This window comes from Leptinotarsa decemlineata, unplaced genomic scaffold (assembly GCF_025532065.1).
Source record: "Leptinotarsa decemlineata unplaced genomic scaffold, Ldec_3_MD MMD2_tig00003798_RagTag_RagTag, whole genome shotgun sequence".
In the NCBI taxonomy this organism is placed as follows: domain Eukaryota; kingdom Metazoa; phylum Arthropoda; class Insecta; order Coleoptera; family Chrysomelidae; genus Leptinotarsa; species Leptinotarsa decemlineata.
The window spans coordinates 3,094,575-3,112,124 of NW_027412596.1; the positions used below are offsets into that span (position 1 = coordinate 3,094,575).

Genomic DNA, 17,550 nt, shown 5'->3' on the forward strand with positions numbered 1-17,550 from the left:
AAAGGATACGACAAGCTTGTGCCGAAATTACAGTTCAACAAATAAGAAATAGTGTAAACAATATTCGGAAGAGATACGATAAATGTATTGAACTTAATGGAGGTTTGGTAGAAGCCACAAAAATTTGAATGTTTAGTTTTGAATCAATGTTTATTTTAGTATCAGTTTTTTCTTAATGGCAATTAATTGTTGAATAAATACTTTGAAACTTGTTTGTATACATTTTGTTTTCATCAGCTATAGAAGAAGGTAGAGTAAGTTCAGAATCTCATAAAATGTGATTTTCCAGGTGCGCTGTTACAAAAGTACTATTATTTATTATTGGGAAACTTTCAAAAAGCTTACAAGTATGACCATTAATACTTCAAGATTCTATCAAGATTTGGTAAAAGCGCAATTGGGAGATCCCATGACATGAGATTCTGAACTTGGTCTACTACTGCGTAACTTGAAAATGAACTTTTAATTTTCTGTTATTCAATTATTCAATTTTTATTTTAATTTTCACTTCTCGTAACCTACACTGAAATTAATGATTTTAAGGGAATATTATCCACAAATCCAGTGGCGTAGTCAGATTTTTATTACAAAACGCTTGCACCACAAATCTCTCACATTATCATATTTTCAGGAGTTATAACTGTAGAAGGCATTAAGCTGTTGACTTCGGATTTTCACTGTACAAATTCACTGGTGTTCTACTTGGTGATGACAGTGTTGTCAGATCTCAAATATGTCTATAATCTGAATAAAAATTACAAACAAATACTTTGTTTCCAAAATTGAAGTTGTTGTAACTTCGTTGTTAACAAATATTTTTTAATGAAAATTTGACAGTTTTGATTTATAACGACTACGAATCCAGTGGTGTAGTCAAATTTGAAAACAAAAATTGCCTAATAAACTTTTGCCGTTTTTGACAAACAAAAAAAACCATAGAGTGCCTTGGAAATGAAACTAAAATTGTGAAAGTTAGTGTCAAGATACAGTTTTTCATGCTTAATATTTCAATAAAAAAAATTGAGATTGATTGAAAAATGCACATTCTACAGGGGTGAATCCATTTTAAATGGGTCACACTGTATAAAAGTGAGGTTAACTATTTTTGTACGAAACTATAAAATGAAAATGTATCGAAATTTAAGAGCCAATGTTAAATTAATAGAATAGATAATTTTCCTGATAAAAATTTGTATATGTGAAAATTGATAGATGGTAACTTGGGGAACGAGATAGATTTTCAATTTTTTTTATCAACAACGGGATTCTTCTTGAGGCAACGAAAGAGACGCCACGCTAAATTTTTCTCTCCGTAGAAATTTGAAATATATAGTATATGCATTAAGAAGCAAACAGAATAGTAGTCGATACTGATTTGTAATAATGAATTCAGTAAAAAAACCTACCTGTCCAGCCAAGTCTAGTAAGATATCCATGAGTTCCAAATTCGCTGAAATATAACACCACACACACACCAGCGTTGGAGGAAAGTAAGGTATTTACCTATACCATTTCTAGATAATATATGCATATATTATTGAAAATACCCAAGAACTCAACACGACCATAAAAATAGAAGTTTGAACCAAATATTTAAGTCTGCCGAATTACAGTGATCTTTAATTATAAACTGACATTTACCAAATTTGTTCACTTTGAATAGTTCATTGTTCGTTGTAGATTTAGGACATTCTTAGATTAAAGGAATTTTCTCTTTTGGCAATTGATAAATTTATATATTTTTTGAATTCCACATATTTTATTCTTATAATTAAAACTGTTCTATACTTTCTAAGATCAATTGTGTTTTTTTCCAAATTTTTTCACTGGTGAAATCTACTAGAAAAATCAAAGTTTGGTAAATAATTGTTGTGTTTGTGCCTGAATCCACCTGAGATTTTGAGAAAAATTTCTATTCACTGTGATATAGGATTTAAACTCAACATAAGAGTCTAGCCGATTGAAATTTTCATAAAAAATAATAATAATAATAAAAATTAGAAATTTTTCGATTTTTCAAAACCCAAATCAAATTTAAAATCATTTAACAATTTCATATATATATATATATATATATATATATATATATATATATATATATATATATATATATAGTTTCAATAAAGTTTAACTTCGGCACTTGTTTGTGCTTTAAATTTAACTTAAAATGATGCGGCCAACTGCGACCCACTGACGTTCAGTGTTGTCAAATTCAACTTTTTATTGATAAAAATTGAAAAAGTGCATTTCTAGATCGAATTTAACAAAACGTTACTTGAAAAAGTTGTGCCTACGGCAATTTTATATCCACATGCCAAATTTTATGCAACTAGGATAAAGTTATCGTTTTGCTTATTTTTGACAGATATCCCCTTTATTTTAAGAAACAAGTTCGGTTAATTGTCATCAATTTATGTATACATAACAAACTCATCATGGAGTTCAACTTTTTTGATACATTTTTACTTATACGGACATTTTTAGAAAGAAATTAAAAATTTGCTATAAAAATTTTAACATGACTGGTGCAAAGTTTCAATCACTTGGCTATTTTCTTAAACAAACCTTTGATTCGATAGAACTATTATTATCATTATAAATTTAAAACAACAATACTATTATAGAAAATACAAATGGGTACAAAAAATTACTTATTGATGTGAATGACGTTGTCAAACACTTATAGCCTACATTTCAGTATGTTGTCCTCCACGTTCATTATAAATTATGGTCCTTCTACTGACATCTGCAACTGCATTTTCAATAAATCGGGAATTTATATTTGCACAGGACTCGCGAATGGTATTTTCCAGATGTTGTATGTCAGTAAATGGTCTACTTCGGTACACTTTTTGTTTCAGGTAACCCCACAAGAAAAGGTGTAAAAGCGTCAAGTCGGGTGATCTAGGTGGCCAATAATGTTCCCAGTTACGTCCAATAACTTTGCCTCTGAACATTTGTTGGAGGGACTGTTTTATAGCAACCGTGTGATGTATTGGTGCGCCATCAAGCTGATACCATAGGTCTTATTCAATATTTTGAGGCATATTATCTAAAACTTCACTAACCTCATCATTTGAAAGGTTAAGATAACCGACGGATGATAAATTTTCCCTTAAAGAAAAATGGCCCAATTATTTGGTCGTTAAGTATCCCACACCATACATTATTTTTAAAGGAATACTGATCACCACATTCAACTGTGAAATTGGGATTTTTTTGGGCCCATCATCGGCAATTTTGAGAACTTACTGTTTCATTTGAAGAGAACGTTGCCTAATCTGTCCATAAAATTTTATACGGAAACTTTACATTTTCTTCTCTCTCTCCTTGAAACCAGAATGAAAACCCCAAACGGACATCAAAATCTCGTTCTTTTAATGTAATAAATTTTGGCTTGTAAATTTCTTTTTTAACAAACTTGCATCCTCCCTAAGGCTTTACTTTCATTCAACAATACCTCTTCACTTGTTTTCCTCAAGACTAATGGGGGTGTTGTCAATTAATCAACATATTTGATTCCTGGGTTTTCTCATTGAGTTACTTATAGAACAGCAGATGTCTCTGATCACACTTGCACCATAATAGTGTCAAATATAGAAGATAATCATGAAATTATTCAGATTCATTTAAGTAAATACATGAATTGAAAGATGTTCCAACCTCACTTCAATATTTTAACACAAAAACACTCAGTATTCAGAATTCCATCTTTTGATATTTCAAGTTCATAGACATCGAAATTGATCCGATCACAGGATATGGAATATAAAACAATCTCCAAATATGCAAACTTGGCACAGATTGCATGCTGTGCATTTTACCTCAGTACAGTGACCGGATCAAAGTCGCAATGTCAGCGTATAATTCTTTATAAATATTGAGGGAGGTCAAGATCATTAAGAGTTAACAGTTAACAGTCAACAGACAGTATTCATTTACGTATCGATTGGGTCATCAGAAATGCAGCACATCTCCTTTTCTTCAATCCTGCTGGGTGGCAGTATAATGTAAGTTTTTTGATTATTTTAATGTATTTTTTTATTAACATTGAGTGTGAGTTTATTTAAAGTATTTTTCCGTTTCTTTCACAATAAATATTTTATTAAGTTTTAAATGAGTTCTTTCATTATTTGGGATGAATAAATGAGCGGGTGAAACAGCAAATAAAAATCCTCTCGTAAATAGCCAAGCGAGAACTGAGTTGCGACACGTGGTGGAGGCGCCTCTCTCGTTCTCGGGGGCTCCATTCTTCATAATGGGCCTGTGAAACTAATTTTATGATACAAAAAGTTGAATTGTTCAAGTTTTGAAAATATGTTGTGATAATTAGCAGAAAAGTGTATTTTTCTTTTGTTTTCCAATAATGAGAGAATTTAATAGCTGTTTCATCCAGTAAAATTACAGTTTTTCCTTCTTTTTAATATACTTCAAATAAATGTTTTTTTTTGATAGTTTGATAATTAGTTTTGAATATGTTATAAGTTGGTTTTGTGCTTCAATTGTTTTTTTTTTAAATCCAAATATAACCTATCATTTCAGTCAACTTTCCATGTTTCCCTTCTCCTCAAATTATGAGTAATACACTTTCTAATAACTGTCCATCAGCTTAGAAAGAAAAGTATTACTGAAGTTGAGCAATCATAAAGAATATCTGTTCATTCAGCTTCTTAAGATTGCCAATGGAATAATTTGAAAAAATTTTCATTTATCGTCTGTAAATTTCGAAAGTATGAACGGTACATTTTCCAATATCTGTTTTATCAGCTTGGAATTGTACAGTTGAATTGGCTAAACGTATGGAATATCTGTTCATCCAGCTCCGTACGATTACCCATTACATGATTTCGAAATTTTGCATATGTATCTGACTTTTTGAAAAATAAATGATACACCTACCAATATCTGTTTCATCAGCTTGGGAATGTGTATCATAGTATCAATTAGTTGGATTCATAAGATATTCCTTGTTCCCAATCATCCTTTAATAATTTATTGGTAATGACTCGTAAAAATCCTAGTCGTCGTCAACGTCAGCTCATTAAAGAATTGAAGGCAAAACTAGCATTAAACCAAGCAGTAAAAAAACAAAAATTGATAGTAAGCATCAGTCTTTCCCTTTTAGTAGACATCTATGAAACCAACCCCAAATTATTTCATAACCCTGAACAAATGTCAAAGTGTCCCAAAATAGAGTTGACAAATGAAGAAAAATTACAAGAGAAATTTAAAAGATTATTTGGTGATAATTGAGTATGATATATATTTTATGACTTCATGATTATTATTAACTAATTATTAATTCTATTATATTATTTACACAAAAGTGAATATAGATTTGGTGATTTTGTTTTTTTAAATTATCAATATTACAGTTATCTCTGGCGAAAGTTCCTTGTACGAAGAAGTAGATAGATTCTGATGTATTCTCATACATTTTTGTAATATTTCTTGAATTTTATAAAGACCACATATGTTGGTAGAAGGTTTTTATTGGTTGATGATTTTTTTTTTTTTAACAAAAAATACATATACACAGCATAAACATAACTTATCACTAATGTTTAACCACAATTAAATAATCTATATATAAAATACAAATAACATGGTAATAAATAGGAATGTCAGGTAGAAAACCTTTTACTAGAGGAGATAAACTTTTGGTGAAACTAACAGAGAAAAATTTTAACCCCAGCCACCGAAGTACGGAATTGTTTTTGAACCCAATTGACCGATCAGAAAATATATTTGCCAGATCCACACAAACTCCACGTTCCCCACAAAAACCACTGAGTCCCATAACTGTACAAAAAGAATCCAATAGACTTTTCGAAGAAGCTTGTAACGTTGAACCTTTCACTGAAAACAAAGACAGACTTTCAGACAATCAAGACAGTGAAAACAAAATTTTTGACGAGGAAACACAGTTGACTCAGGAAAATTTTGAAATTAACGACAGTTACTTCGAAACTTTTCAACAAGATTACTTAAGAAATACCGGGGAGGAAACTGAAAACAACGAAAAATTCATTCAACAGTTACTCTCTCAATCGATAAATAAATCTTTAGACGAATCCCCAGCACGAATTCACACTCAACAACCAATCTTAAAAAACATGGCCAATATTACACTGACAGACGCCTTCACAGCAGCAAAATCGGCAGCGACCCCAACCTTTATTTCACCACAAACTTTCAATCCAAACAAGGGGAATGCAAACTCATTCATTAATTGCTATGAACGTACCTCAATAGCAAACGGTTGGGATGATAAACTGAAAATATACTACTTCGGGACATTCTTAGAGGGTGCAGCGAACATCTGGTACAAAATTTACAGTGAAGAAGCGGATAATGCAGCAAAAACCTGGAAAGAAATCTGCAAAGATTTTATAAAGGAATTTGGAGATGAAGATATCAAAAGGAGTTTGGAAGCCCGCCTACTTCAAAGGAAACAAGAAGAAAATGAACCCGTTAAGTCCTACTACTACGACCTGAAAACAATGTTCTACGAATATGACCCTTCACTAAATGCCGAGGAATTTCGCAAATTTTTTGAGAATGGAATCAGACCCGAAGTATATGCAGCATATCGTCTGATAAGACCAGACACAATGGATATGGATAGTTTCAAGACTATCATCAATAAATTAGATGATATAATTTCGAAATCTTCTCTCAGCACCATTCCTCTAGCTACTCAAAATACTACTACAACTATGACAAATCGAAATTCATTTCATGGGCCACAAAGATACCAATTCTCAAATCAACATCATCAAAACAACCAATTTCAGCCACAGGATCACTATGCCAACCAACGCCAGTCACACTACCAACCGAATCAGTTTTTTCGAGGAAATCAAAGACATAATTACTACCAACCACGTCCTACCTACAACCAAAATCACAATAACCAATACATGGGACCACGATACAACCCGCAACAAAATCCAGGGAATTTTCAAACAAACCCAAGATCGCAACCAAATTCTAATTACCTAAATGGGCCAAGAAATAATCAGAACAACAGACCTCGTTATCCAAACCAGAATACATCATATGTTCCAAACACAAGAACAACAGACGGTAGGCCTAAGTGCTACAACTGCGGAAGAATTGGACATTTTGCTTCAGGGTGTCGGGATAGACAAAACCCAAACGGCAATGGACACCACAACTGAACCCGGGTGCTGTCCTATCCACAAACAGGGTTCACAACCCCTCACAGCAATACAATATACTGACAATAGACGGCACCGTAAATAACCAAAACGTTAAAATAATTTTAGACACAGGGGCAGAACAAAATATAGTAAGCAGAGACTTGGTTAACTCTTATATACCCAATGATATCAATAAATATCTGTTAGCAGTAGGGGGTAGAAGAATTCCAACTCTTGGCAAAACAAAAATATCAGTGAAAATTGAAAATCTGAGTACAACTTGTGATACTATAGTCATAGATAAGCTACCACATCCCCTGATACTTGGAATGGAATTTTTGAGAAATCATAAAGCAATAATAGATTTTGATAAGAATTCAATAAAATTCAGTAATAAAAATGCCAACACAATTATTAATTTGTCCCAGAATAAGGAAGAGAGATTTGTAGTGACTACGATACAAAATTTAGGAAAATGTTTCTCATACAAGGACCTATATCAGGAAGAGTGCAAAAATAATTTAAAAAAAACCCTTAATGATATTGGGACTGTATCATCAAATAGAAATAAAGAAAATTCCCAAAAGATAGATAAAGAAAAAATATCCAGTGAGGCTCTATTCAACATTAGTTTCGATAATATTTCTCAGTTAGATGAAAACCCAACCACTAATCTGCACCATGAACAGGACAATTTCGAGGAAGAAATACACAAGGATCATCTTATTATACCACCACCAGTGGAATTCAGTGATAATATTACCATGGAAAAAAAGGATACTTCAAGAAACCCCTCAACACTTGAAGATAAAATTGCTATACAGGATGACTGGCACGACGATAGGGAAATGAAAAATGTAATAAAGGTCACACTCACTGACGATTTTGTTGTTCTACCAGGCATCGATTACTACTTACCAGTTCAAATCGAAAACAGCACAACAGACCAATACAGTTTTAAAATTAATGAAGAATATTTTTTGAAAAATGGACTCATCTGTATTGAACATCCAACATTGTCAAACCAGCCCTACATTCTTGTGCGTTGCTTGAAATATCACCAAATAAAACTTTTCAAAGGGTCCACAATTGGATTATTTCTTGAGAATAATGAAATATCGAATACAGCCCTACTACTCTATACATCAGAATGCGATGAAGAGGTAACCATTAAAGACCACAACTTAGACCATATAGAAGAAGGAGTCTTCAAAACTCAGATTACGGAATTACTAGAAGAATATCAGGATGTATTTTCGAAATCCACTAGGCACATGGGTCTCACTGATATCACTGAACATCGGATAGACGTAGGAGATGCAACGCCAATAAAATGTCGTCCTTATAGGGTAAGCCAAAAGGAAAGGGAAATAATAGAGGAGCAAATTTCTGAAATGCTAAAACATAATATAATTAGACCTTGCCATTCTCCGTGGGCTAGTCCGGTGGTGTTAGTTCGGAAAAAGGATGGTTCCATTCGTTTCTGCGTCGATTATAGAAAAGTAAACAGTGTAACAAAAAAAACCACATACCCAATTCCCAACATGGATGACATCCTAACATATCTTGGAGGGGCAAAATATTTTTCTACCCTAGATATGTTTAGCGGTTATTGGCAAGTGAAAATCGAAGAAAACTCAAAACAATACACAGCATTCACTACACAAGGTCACGGCACTTATGAATTTAATGTTTTAAGTTTCGGCTTATGTAACGCTCCAGGAACTTTCCAGCAACTCGCAGATAGAGTATTTGAAGGGATGAAATGGAGGGACGTCCTTGTCTATCTTGATGATATAATTGTCTTCTCTGATACACTGGAAGCTCATCTGGAAAAATTAAAAAATGTTTTTGAGAGATTACGGAATGCAGGCTTGACCTTGAAACCAAGCAAGTGTGTTTATGTAAAAAATAATGTTAAAGTCTTGGGACATATTGTTAGTGATGAAGGAATTTCACCTGACCAGAGCATTCTCGTTTCAATCGAAAAATTTCCTCAACCTAAGAGTGTCAAACAAGTACAAAGTTTTATTGGCCTATGTAACTTCTATAGAAAATTTATAAAGGATTTTGCAACTATAGCCCGTCCTCTACATGATGTCACAAAAAAACAATTAAAATTCAAATGGGGTGAAGAACAACAGAAAGCTTTTGATATGCTCAAAACAAAACTTATAACTGCCCCAGTTCTACAGCATTTTGACCCCAACAAAGAATGCGAATTACGAGTTGATGCGAGTACAGTAGGAATTGGGTCGATTTTATTACAAGAAGGTGCAGACAAACAACAACACCCAGTAGCATATATAAGTAGAAGTCTAACAAAAAATGAAGCAAACTATACCATAACTGAATTAGAAGGACTTGCAGCAATATGGTCATTATCTTATCTGCGTCATTTAATATATGGTAGGCCAGTGAAAATTGTAACCGATCACCACGCTCTCTGCTACATAAAATCACTGAAGGATCCCACAGGAAAACTTGCTAGATGGTCTCTAAAATTATCGGAGTATGACTACAGCATAATTCATAAAAATGGAAACAAACACATGGATGCAGACTGCTTATCAAGGAATCCTGTCCTTAATAATGAAAATGATAATACGTTCGAAGATATTCCTACTTTTCTGCTACTACCAACAGATATTGCAGAGCAGCAACAACTTGACTCCGAACTTCGAAAAATATTCAACATTATAAAGGACCCTTTGAATACATCTGCCACCATCGGCATGAAAAGACGCGCGAAAAATTTCAGAATTATTGATGGAGTACTATACAAATCCAATCCTAATCCGGAAGGACTAAGAAACCTGCTAGTAATCCCAAAACATTTAGTGAGCGAAATTTTAGTTACAAATCACTCTGAACCACTTTCTGGACATTTGGGCATAGCTAAAACATTACACAGAGTCAAGTCAAGGTACTACTGGATAGACTTGTACAAAGATGTAGAAAAATTTGTAAAAGGATGCACCGATTGCCAAGCTCGAAAAGGACAAAAGAATAAAAAACCAGCAGGCCTTTTACAGCCAATCCCTGTAGGAACCCCTTTTGAGAAAGTGGGAATAGACCTGTTAGGCCCTTTCCGCAAAAGTAGAAATGGGAATACGATGATTGTGGTAGCCACAGATTACGCAACAAGATGGGCAGAGGCAGAAGCCTTGCCAAATGGAAAAGCAGGTCCAGTTGCGAAATTCATTCTAGAGAAAATAATTACCCGTCATGGTTCACCAAGACACTTACTGAGCGATCGCGGAAAAACCTTCATGTCACAACTTGTACAAGAGTTACTACTTATAATGGGAACCGTCAACCAGTACACAACAGCATACCACCCTAGTTGCAATGGGCTGGTAGAGCGATTTAATGGTAGTTTGGCAAACATGCTATCAATGTACACAAACACCGAACAAACCGACTGGGACGAATACATACCTCATGTCACTTTTGCATACAACACAGCAAGACAAGACACAACTAAATATTCACCTTTCATGTTAGTATACGCCAGAGAACCCATTCTTCCAACCGAAGCTAACCTGATGTCAACCTTGAATTCACCAGATGCCCAGCAAATAAGGGAAAGAGCACTTGCTGTACGGAATGAGGCGATTGAAAATATTCGTAAAAGGCAAGGACTAGACAAGGAAAGATACGACGACAAGCATCGTCATTTAGAATTTGACATTGGAGACAAAGTCAAAGTGTTTACCCCAGTCCGCAAAGTAGGAAAGAGTGAAAAGCTAATACTTAGATGGTTCGGCCCATACTACATCACTAGAAAAATAGGAGAAGTAGATTACGAAGTGAAAAAAGGCACTGCAGCGAACTCCAAAAAAGAAATAGTCCATGTTGGTCGTATTCTCCCCTACTATGACCCATGGACTCCCAAACCAGAAGATAACACAGAAATAGAGGATTGAGAAATATGAAGAAATGAGTGAATAGTAACTCCTGACAGGACATACACTTTGATAGAGCGCAAAGCTCCAATCAACTCAATCACAATACCTCAACCCAATATTTTTACTAAAATCCCCTGTATATATTATATATCTTTTCAACATAAAGCACATACTCTAATCACAGTCAGATCCTCATTCAGAATATGTCACCCACAGAAGATACTATCTGTAAATAAGTCTTCTGGTTAACCATGTACATACAGAATATATATAGCATATAGTAATTAAATAATCAACCCCCAGGTTCTTCATCCTTGACATAAAGAGAGTCCACAGTTCTCACAATTTAGAGGTTACAGCAGGAGCATTTTGGAGACCCCTTCCCCAAACGGTGAGTTACGAGGCCACAATCCCTCTAGTTTACCAATCCAACTGGCATGAAAAATCAGAGATGAAAAACAATATAATCCAGCAGATCGGTACTTGCAAAGGGAAAACTGATCAGACTTCATACAGATGTAGGGCAATTGAACATTTGAATTTACTACAAAACGCATTTAATATTGAGTTTCAATCACTTTCAAAAAGTTGGAGTCCCATTTACCTCAGAAATTGTTCAGGAAATGACAAACGTCACATTTTAGACAAAAGGTCATTGGATTTCTTAGGGGACGCACTCAATTGGTGTTGTGGCGTTGCTACTGAAAATAAATTAGAAGGTATGATTCTGAACGAAAACACATTGAAAGAAAAAATGTTCAATATTAAAAAAGGATTGACCAAGTCAATAAGAGCTATAAGTGAAAACTCAATCAAATTCAAACAATATGAAAAGTCTGTGGCAATGTCATTCAGAACAACAGAAAAACACATTCATGACCTGGAAGGATTCATAGACAATTTGAAAAATGATATTAACTCAGAAGAAAATGAACAAAATCAAATTCTGAATTCACTGTTGAACAATGAATTCCAAAGTTTGAAAAATATTATACAAGTTGGTAGAGCAATAAAAAGGCAAGGCATTCTTGCTTCATGTCGTCAACACCAAATCCCAATAGCAATTTTAGACCCATCCATACTCCTTCATGACCTCAGTAATTTACTGAAAGAGCTGCAAAATTCCAATCAAACATTGGCCATTTCAATTAATGACATATCAAAATACTATCAACTCCCTATTTGTGACTGCACATTCACTGATGATAATATCTTTATTCATGTCCGTATACCAATCTCACAACAATTTCATTCTTGGGAACTATATCAATTAGTAACCACCCCCTTTGCTTGGCACAACCAAACTTGTAAAATCATTCATGACACAGTATTTTTAGCAGTTTCTAATTTCAAACAATCTATACAATTGAGACAAATATCCGGTACAGGCCTTCAGCACTGTAAACCATTCCACGATAAACTCTGTTATTTACCACGCTTCTCAGCCGATTCCATTAGAGGACCAGCATGTGCAAAACAGTTATTCACAGGAGCAACTGTAGAAGAAATTAACCATCACTGCCCCCTAACTTGCCACAAATCATCAACTACAGTTATTTCAGAAATTGAGGATGAAATCTACATAATCACTCACCCAAAGAAAACCACCAGTATACAATGTCCTAATTCTATAACAAGATTCCCTGACCTAGCATACAATACCCCTGGGGCAATAAAAGCACATATTCCCTGTAACTGTAAGTTGTCAATGAATAACGAAGAAATAATTCCAAAAAGGTACCCCTGCATTGAAACATTGCCACAGACAGCCATTATTTCACACATCATTCCTGCTGCCTGGTCTAACCTGAAATCATTCATCATAAACCCTGTTACAAAAACGAACTTGCCAACATTTGGTAATATATCAGAATGCCTGAACACAAATTGGACAGTTAATATTCCTTACATCAATTTAACGTCATCTCAAGAAAGTATGCATGATATCTTGGAAACACTAGAAGAAAAGACAGCCTGGTCTTACTCTGATACTTACGGAATGCATGGAGACTCAATTTTCATAATATGGAACTCAATCTTGTCTATTTGTGTGGTATTCATTCTGTTCCGTAACCATCCAAACCTAGCCCTCCTACCAGCACTACCGCGCGCACAAGCCGACAGAGAGAACAACACTCACCATGATGTATTATTCTCCCTCCTATGTACAGCCTTCCTCATTTTTCTTTCGTACCTCTGTTACAAACTCATTGTCAAGTTCTTCTCATCCCACAAAGAACCTAAAACAATAACAGAAAGTCCTGTACCAGCTGAAAGAACAGGAAAACTAGAAGAACAAGGAAATAGATTTGTTCTAGAACTTTCTGAAAACCCATCATCCTTATCAAAAGGAAAAAGTGTGTCATGCACACTGCATAAATATGAGGATTCTGACTCAAATTAAAATATTCAACTTTAAACATATAAGAATCCAGAATAGTTAGGATATAAACATTAGAGAATAGTAATTAAATAAAAATGCAGATAGGAAAAATTTTTTCAGTTGCAATTAGATTTTTCAAATAAAATTTTACACACAATTAATTAAGGAAAAATAAGCTATAATTACATAAGAAAAGAAACATAATAATAATGAATGCATTATTGACACACCCCTTGCCAGAAGTAGTACAAACAATTCAATGTCACCACATAGTTTAATTTTTTTATTTTGTATGGAAAGTAATAGGAAATAGCATCTCAGACTGATGATCTACAAATAGTTAAGTTTGTAATATTATGAGAAATAAAAGAAGCATATAGATATATTGAAAAGGTGAGAATTGATAATTATGTATTGAAGAAGAATCATTTATATAGGTAGACTATACACACGAGATGAAAAGGCAGACTGTGGAGGACGCTCCCAAAACTGCATGAAATTTTTCATTTTTGAAGGTGTGTGAAATATGTTAGATGTTCATGAGAAATAATGATGATTATAATATGAATTTTGCATGAGGCATGAAATGAAATGCGCATACATGAGGTCTTCAGAGGAAAGACAATAGGTACGATGTTGTAGAAAGTACGACACAGAAAGTTGTCTTAAGAAAAGACAAATATGATGTTTCAAGATGTAGAAAGTTACTACGTCATGGTAATTATGAAGAAATGTAGGAGAAAATAAAGAGAATAATAATATATGCAAAATCTGAGAGATGCAATTTACATGTGGTTTCTAATATATATTTATCAGATATAATTCAATATTCGTCGTTGGTACTAGCCAGGAAAGTAGTTGTTTTCGATAAATATTTCCAATAGCTGTTTATTTTCATTGAAAAGAAAATAAATTGCTATTGCTATTTTCAATTTCCTATTATTCAGTGAAATGTATATCACATGAGGTGACAATTGAATAGGCAGGTGACAAAGACTGTAAGGAATCAGTAAAAAAAAAAATTGTACATAAAGAAATTGATGTTGAAATGGGTGTGTCATAAAGAACCAATGGATTTTGACAGTATGCTCAAGCATAAATCAAAAAGTATGTTTCAAAGTTGAAAAAGAAAGTCTGTAAGCTATTTGCTATTTATCATCAAATTAACTTTAATGTATATTATATGTACTCTAACCAATTAGATTAAATTGTCAAATGATTGTTAACTATATAATGCAGTGATTTTTGTTGATTTTTTTTTATCGAATAGTAACATAACCTAGCTATAAGAATAAAAGTATATCATGAAAGAACTTACTGCCGAATTTCTCTCTTGTTTCATGCAATGGAGGCAACACCACACCCCAAGGCACTTCGAGGCAGTCACTACTCCACTACTCCATCACCACTGTTACGGTTTTCCACTCCAGGACATTCAGCAGATCGTACCATAGACAGCACGATGACCTAGGGAAACATTAAGTTGAATCATCATGGCTCAAATGAATGGACTATAGGAATATCGCAGTCACTAGTGCCATATTCAACCAGAAACAAATACTTACGTTGTTGCGTTACCAGTTGTTCTGAGTAGCTGATAAACAGTTCCTGTGTGGGCAGACATCATCCACAGACATAATATGTGAATAGAATTGTTATACTCAAAACAATTTAGAATCACCATCATACTGTTGAGTACCAGGATAATCCAAATCCCAAGCAGCCTACAGAAAATATTTCACTAATAATTTATGAGAACGACGCTAGTTTCATAAATGCTGACACAACAGAACCACAAACGATGATGTTTGAAGTTTCCCAAAAGCTCTCGAAGGGGTAATTTCTATATTCCTGGGCAGCCAATAACTTGATCACACTATTACACGATGAACACACAGATATAAATATATTTCAAAGTGTGAAATCAAAATCACTTCAGTGAACGAAAAATGCCGCTAAATATTCACATATTCATCAAATTATATGTATGTCATATGTCATGTCAAATCGTAAATCTTCTTCTCTATACACAATTGAGAGAATAGGCATGGAACAGAATGACAGATACATTTCACAGAAACCATAAAAACATGTTCTGCGAGTACCAGAAAACGCAAGGCACAACGTAATACGTAATTATAGTCCAGTCCAATTCAACCCACTACTACGTTGCCAATGTTTCCATCCAGTTGAGTTGTGGTAGCCGAGCAGCCGTCAACCAAAACAGTATCAGAACCAAGACACGGAACGATGTGCGGACAGATTGGTGGAGTGACACGAAGACAGACAAAGTTCAGTGCCGGACTATGACAATATTAGTGTGGGAACTCATAGTTGCAGAATCAATTGGACAATATAGTTTTTTCCAACTTTTATAGGACATGTAGTTTGTAATTGATGTTTATAATCATATTTTAAACCCATTGTTTTTTTATTATTCAAAATATTTTTATTGAGTTGTGAGTTTTCATTTTTTTTTTTGTTTTTCATTACCACCCAGAAAGCTGGGGGCCAGCTTTAACGTGGAGGGGAGATGTGTCAAATATAGAAGATAATCATGAAATTATTCAGATTCATTTAAGTAAATACATGAATTGAAAGATGTTCCAACCTCACTTCAATATTTTAACACAAAAACACTCAGTATTCAGAATTCCATCTTTTGATATTTCAAGTTCATAGACATCGAAATTGATCCGATCACAGGATATGGAATATAAAACAATCTCCAAATATGCAAACTTGGCACAGATTGCATGCTGTGCATTTTACCTCAGTACAGTGACCGGATCAAAGTCGCAATGTCAGCGTATAATTCTTTATAAATATTGAGGGAGGTCAAGATCATTAAGAGTTAACAGTTAACAGTCAACAGACAGTATTCATTTACGTATCGATTGGGTCATCAGAAATGCAGCACATCTCCTTTTCTTCAATCCTGCTGGGTGGCAGTATAATGTAAGTTTTTTGATTATTTTAATGTATTTTTTTATTAACATTGAGTGGAGTTTATTTAAAGTATTTTTCCGTTTCTTTCACAATAAATATTTTATTAAGTTTTAAATGAGTTCTTTCATTATTTGGGATGAATAAATGAGCGGGTGAAACAGCAAATAAAAATCCTCTCGTAAATAGCCAAGCGAGAACTGAGTTGCGACAATAGTTCTCTTTTGTTCTATAGTTTTATCATCTACAAACAAACATACTTTTTCAAACTGAATTACATGACAGCTGTCATTGTCAATTGTTTTGTGTCTCCTCTTTCTCTCTTTGTTCTTCAACCACATGGCTTTTACCGGTAATCCATAATTTTGAAAAAATAACGATTTTTAGTAAATTTTAATTGAATATTCTTCTTTGTATCCAGTGAGGAGTCAACCTTTTTTAATGTAATGACTGTTTATTGTATTGACATGTTTCAACTGTGTAAATGTAACATTCTTTTCGACACGGCCAACCTCACTAACGGTAATTTGAGACCTTTCATTATAAAAATTTTATATTGTATCACCATTTTACAAATTTTGTAGCTTCTCCCTGAAGATCATAATAAATTTTATCGAAATATTGGAATAACTAGTATCCCTGACGATATTTCAAATTTTTTGGCATTGGGCCCCAAGTTTAGCATTGAACCCATCGTTGAAGGTACATTTTCCATAAAGAATCTTTTAGCTGATGTTGGCTACACCACTTCCAATATCACTAATGAGAATAAAAAAAGTCCATTGTTGCACGATCTACTAATATTATTACTTCCAAAAAACATATCAACAACAATTTTTTCTAAAACCTTCTCTTAAAAACGTAAAGTTTCTTAAAAAATTATCCAAACCTCATAATTACCAAGTCTGCTAAAGACTGTGATACTTGACCGTGTCCAGTAATTAACGTTTCTACAAGCCTTATTGAAAATTGTGATTCTTACTCAAAAATGAGTAAAGATCCCACATTACAACTTCAAGATAATTGTAATGATTTGATTAAAAAACTATTTGAAGTCAATCAGATTGACGAAATTATAAAAATTATACAGGGACTTTACCCAAATTTTATGCTTTACCTAAAATTCACAAACCAACCATTATTG

The 17,550-nt window shown here is 33.7% G+C and overlaps 1 protein-coding gene across 1 annotated transcript; it reads left to right on the forward strand.

Moving 5' to 3' along the window:
- The first annotated feature begins 3,586 nt into the window (after nt 1-3,586).
- Nucleotides 3,587-15,916, forward strand: LOC141483676 (uncharacterized). The gene is made up of 2 exons (XM_074178473.1): nt 3,587-4,010; nt 11,381-15,916. Exons 1-2 carry the CDS (start codon nt 3,964-3,966, stop codon nt 13,479-13,481), a joined length of 2,148 nt encoding a protein of 715 aa, XP_074034574.1. The 5' UTR covers nt 3,587-3,963; the 3' UTR covers nt 13,482-15,916.
- Nucleotides 15,917-17,550: the final 1,634 nt, after the last annotated feature.

Excerpts from the sequence above, each read along its gene's own strand:
- LOC141483676 (XM_074178473.1), top strand. The coding sequence starts at position 3,964 with ATGCAGCACATCTCCTTTTCTTCAATCCTGCTGGGTGGCAGTATAAT. Across the intron at positions 4,011-11,380 it reads CTGCTGGGTGGCAGTATAAT|GTTCTTCATCCTTGACATAA; the intron begins GTAAGTTTTTTG and ends ATCAACCCCCAG.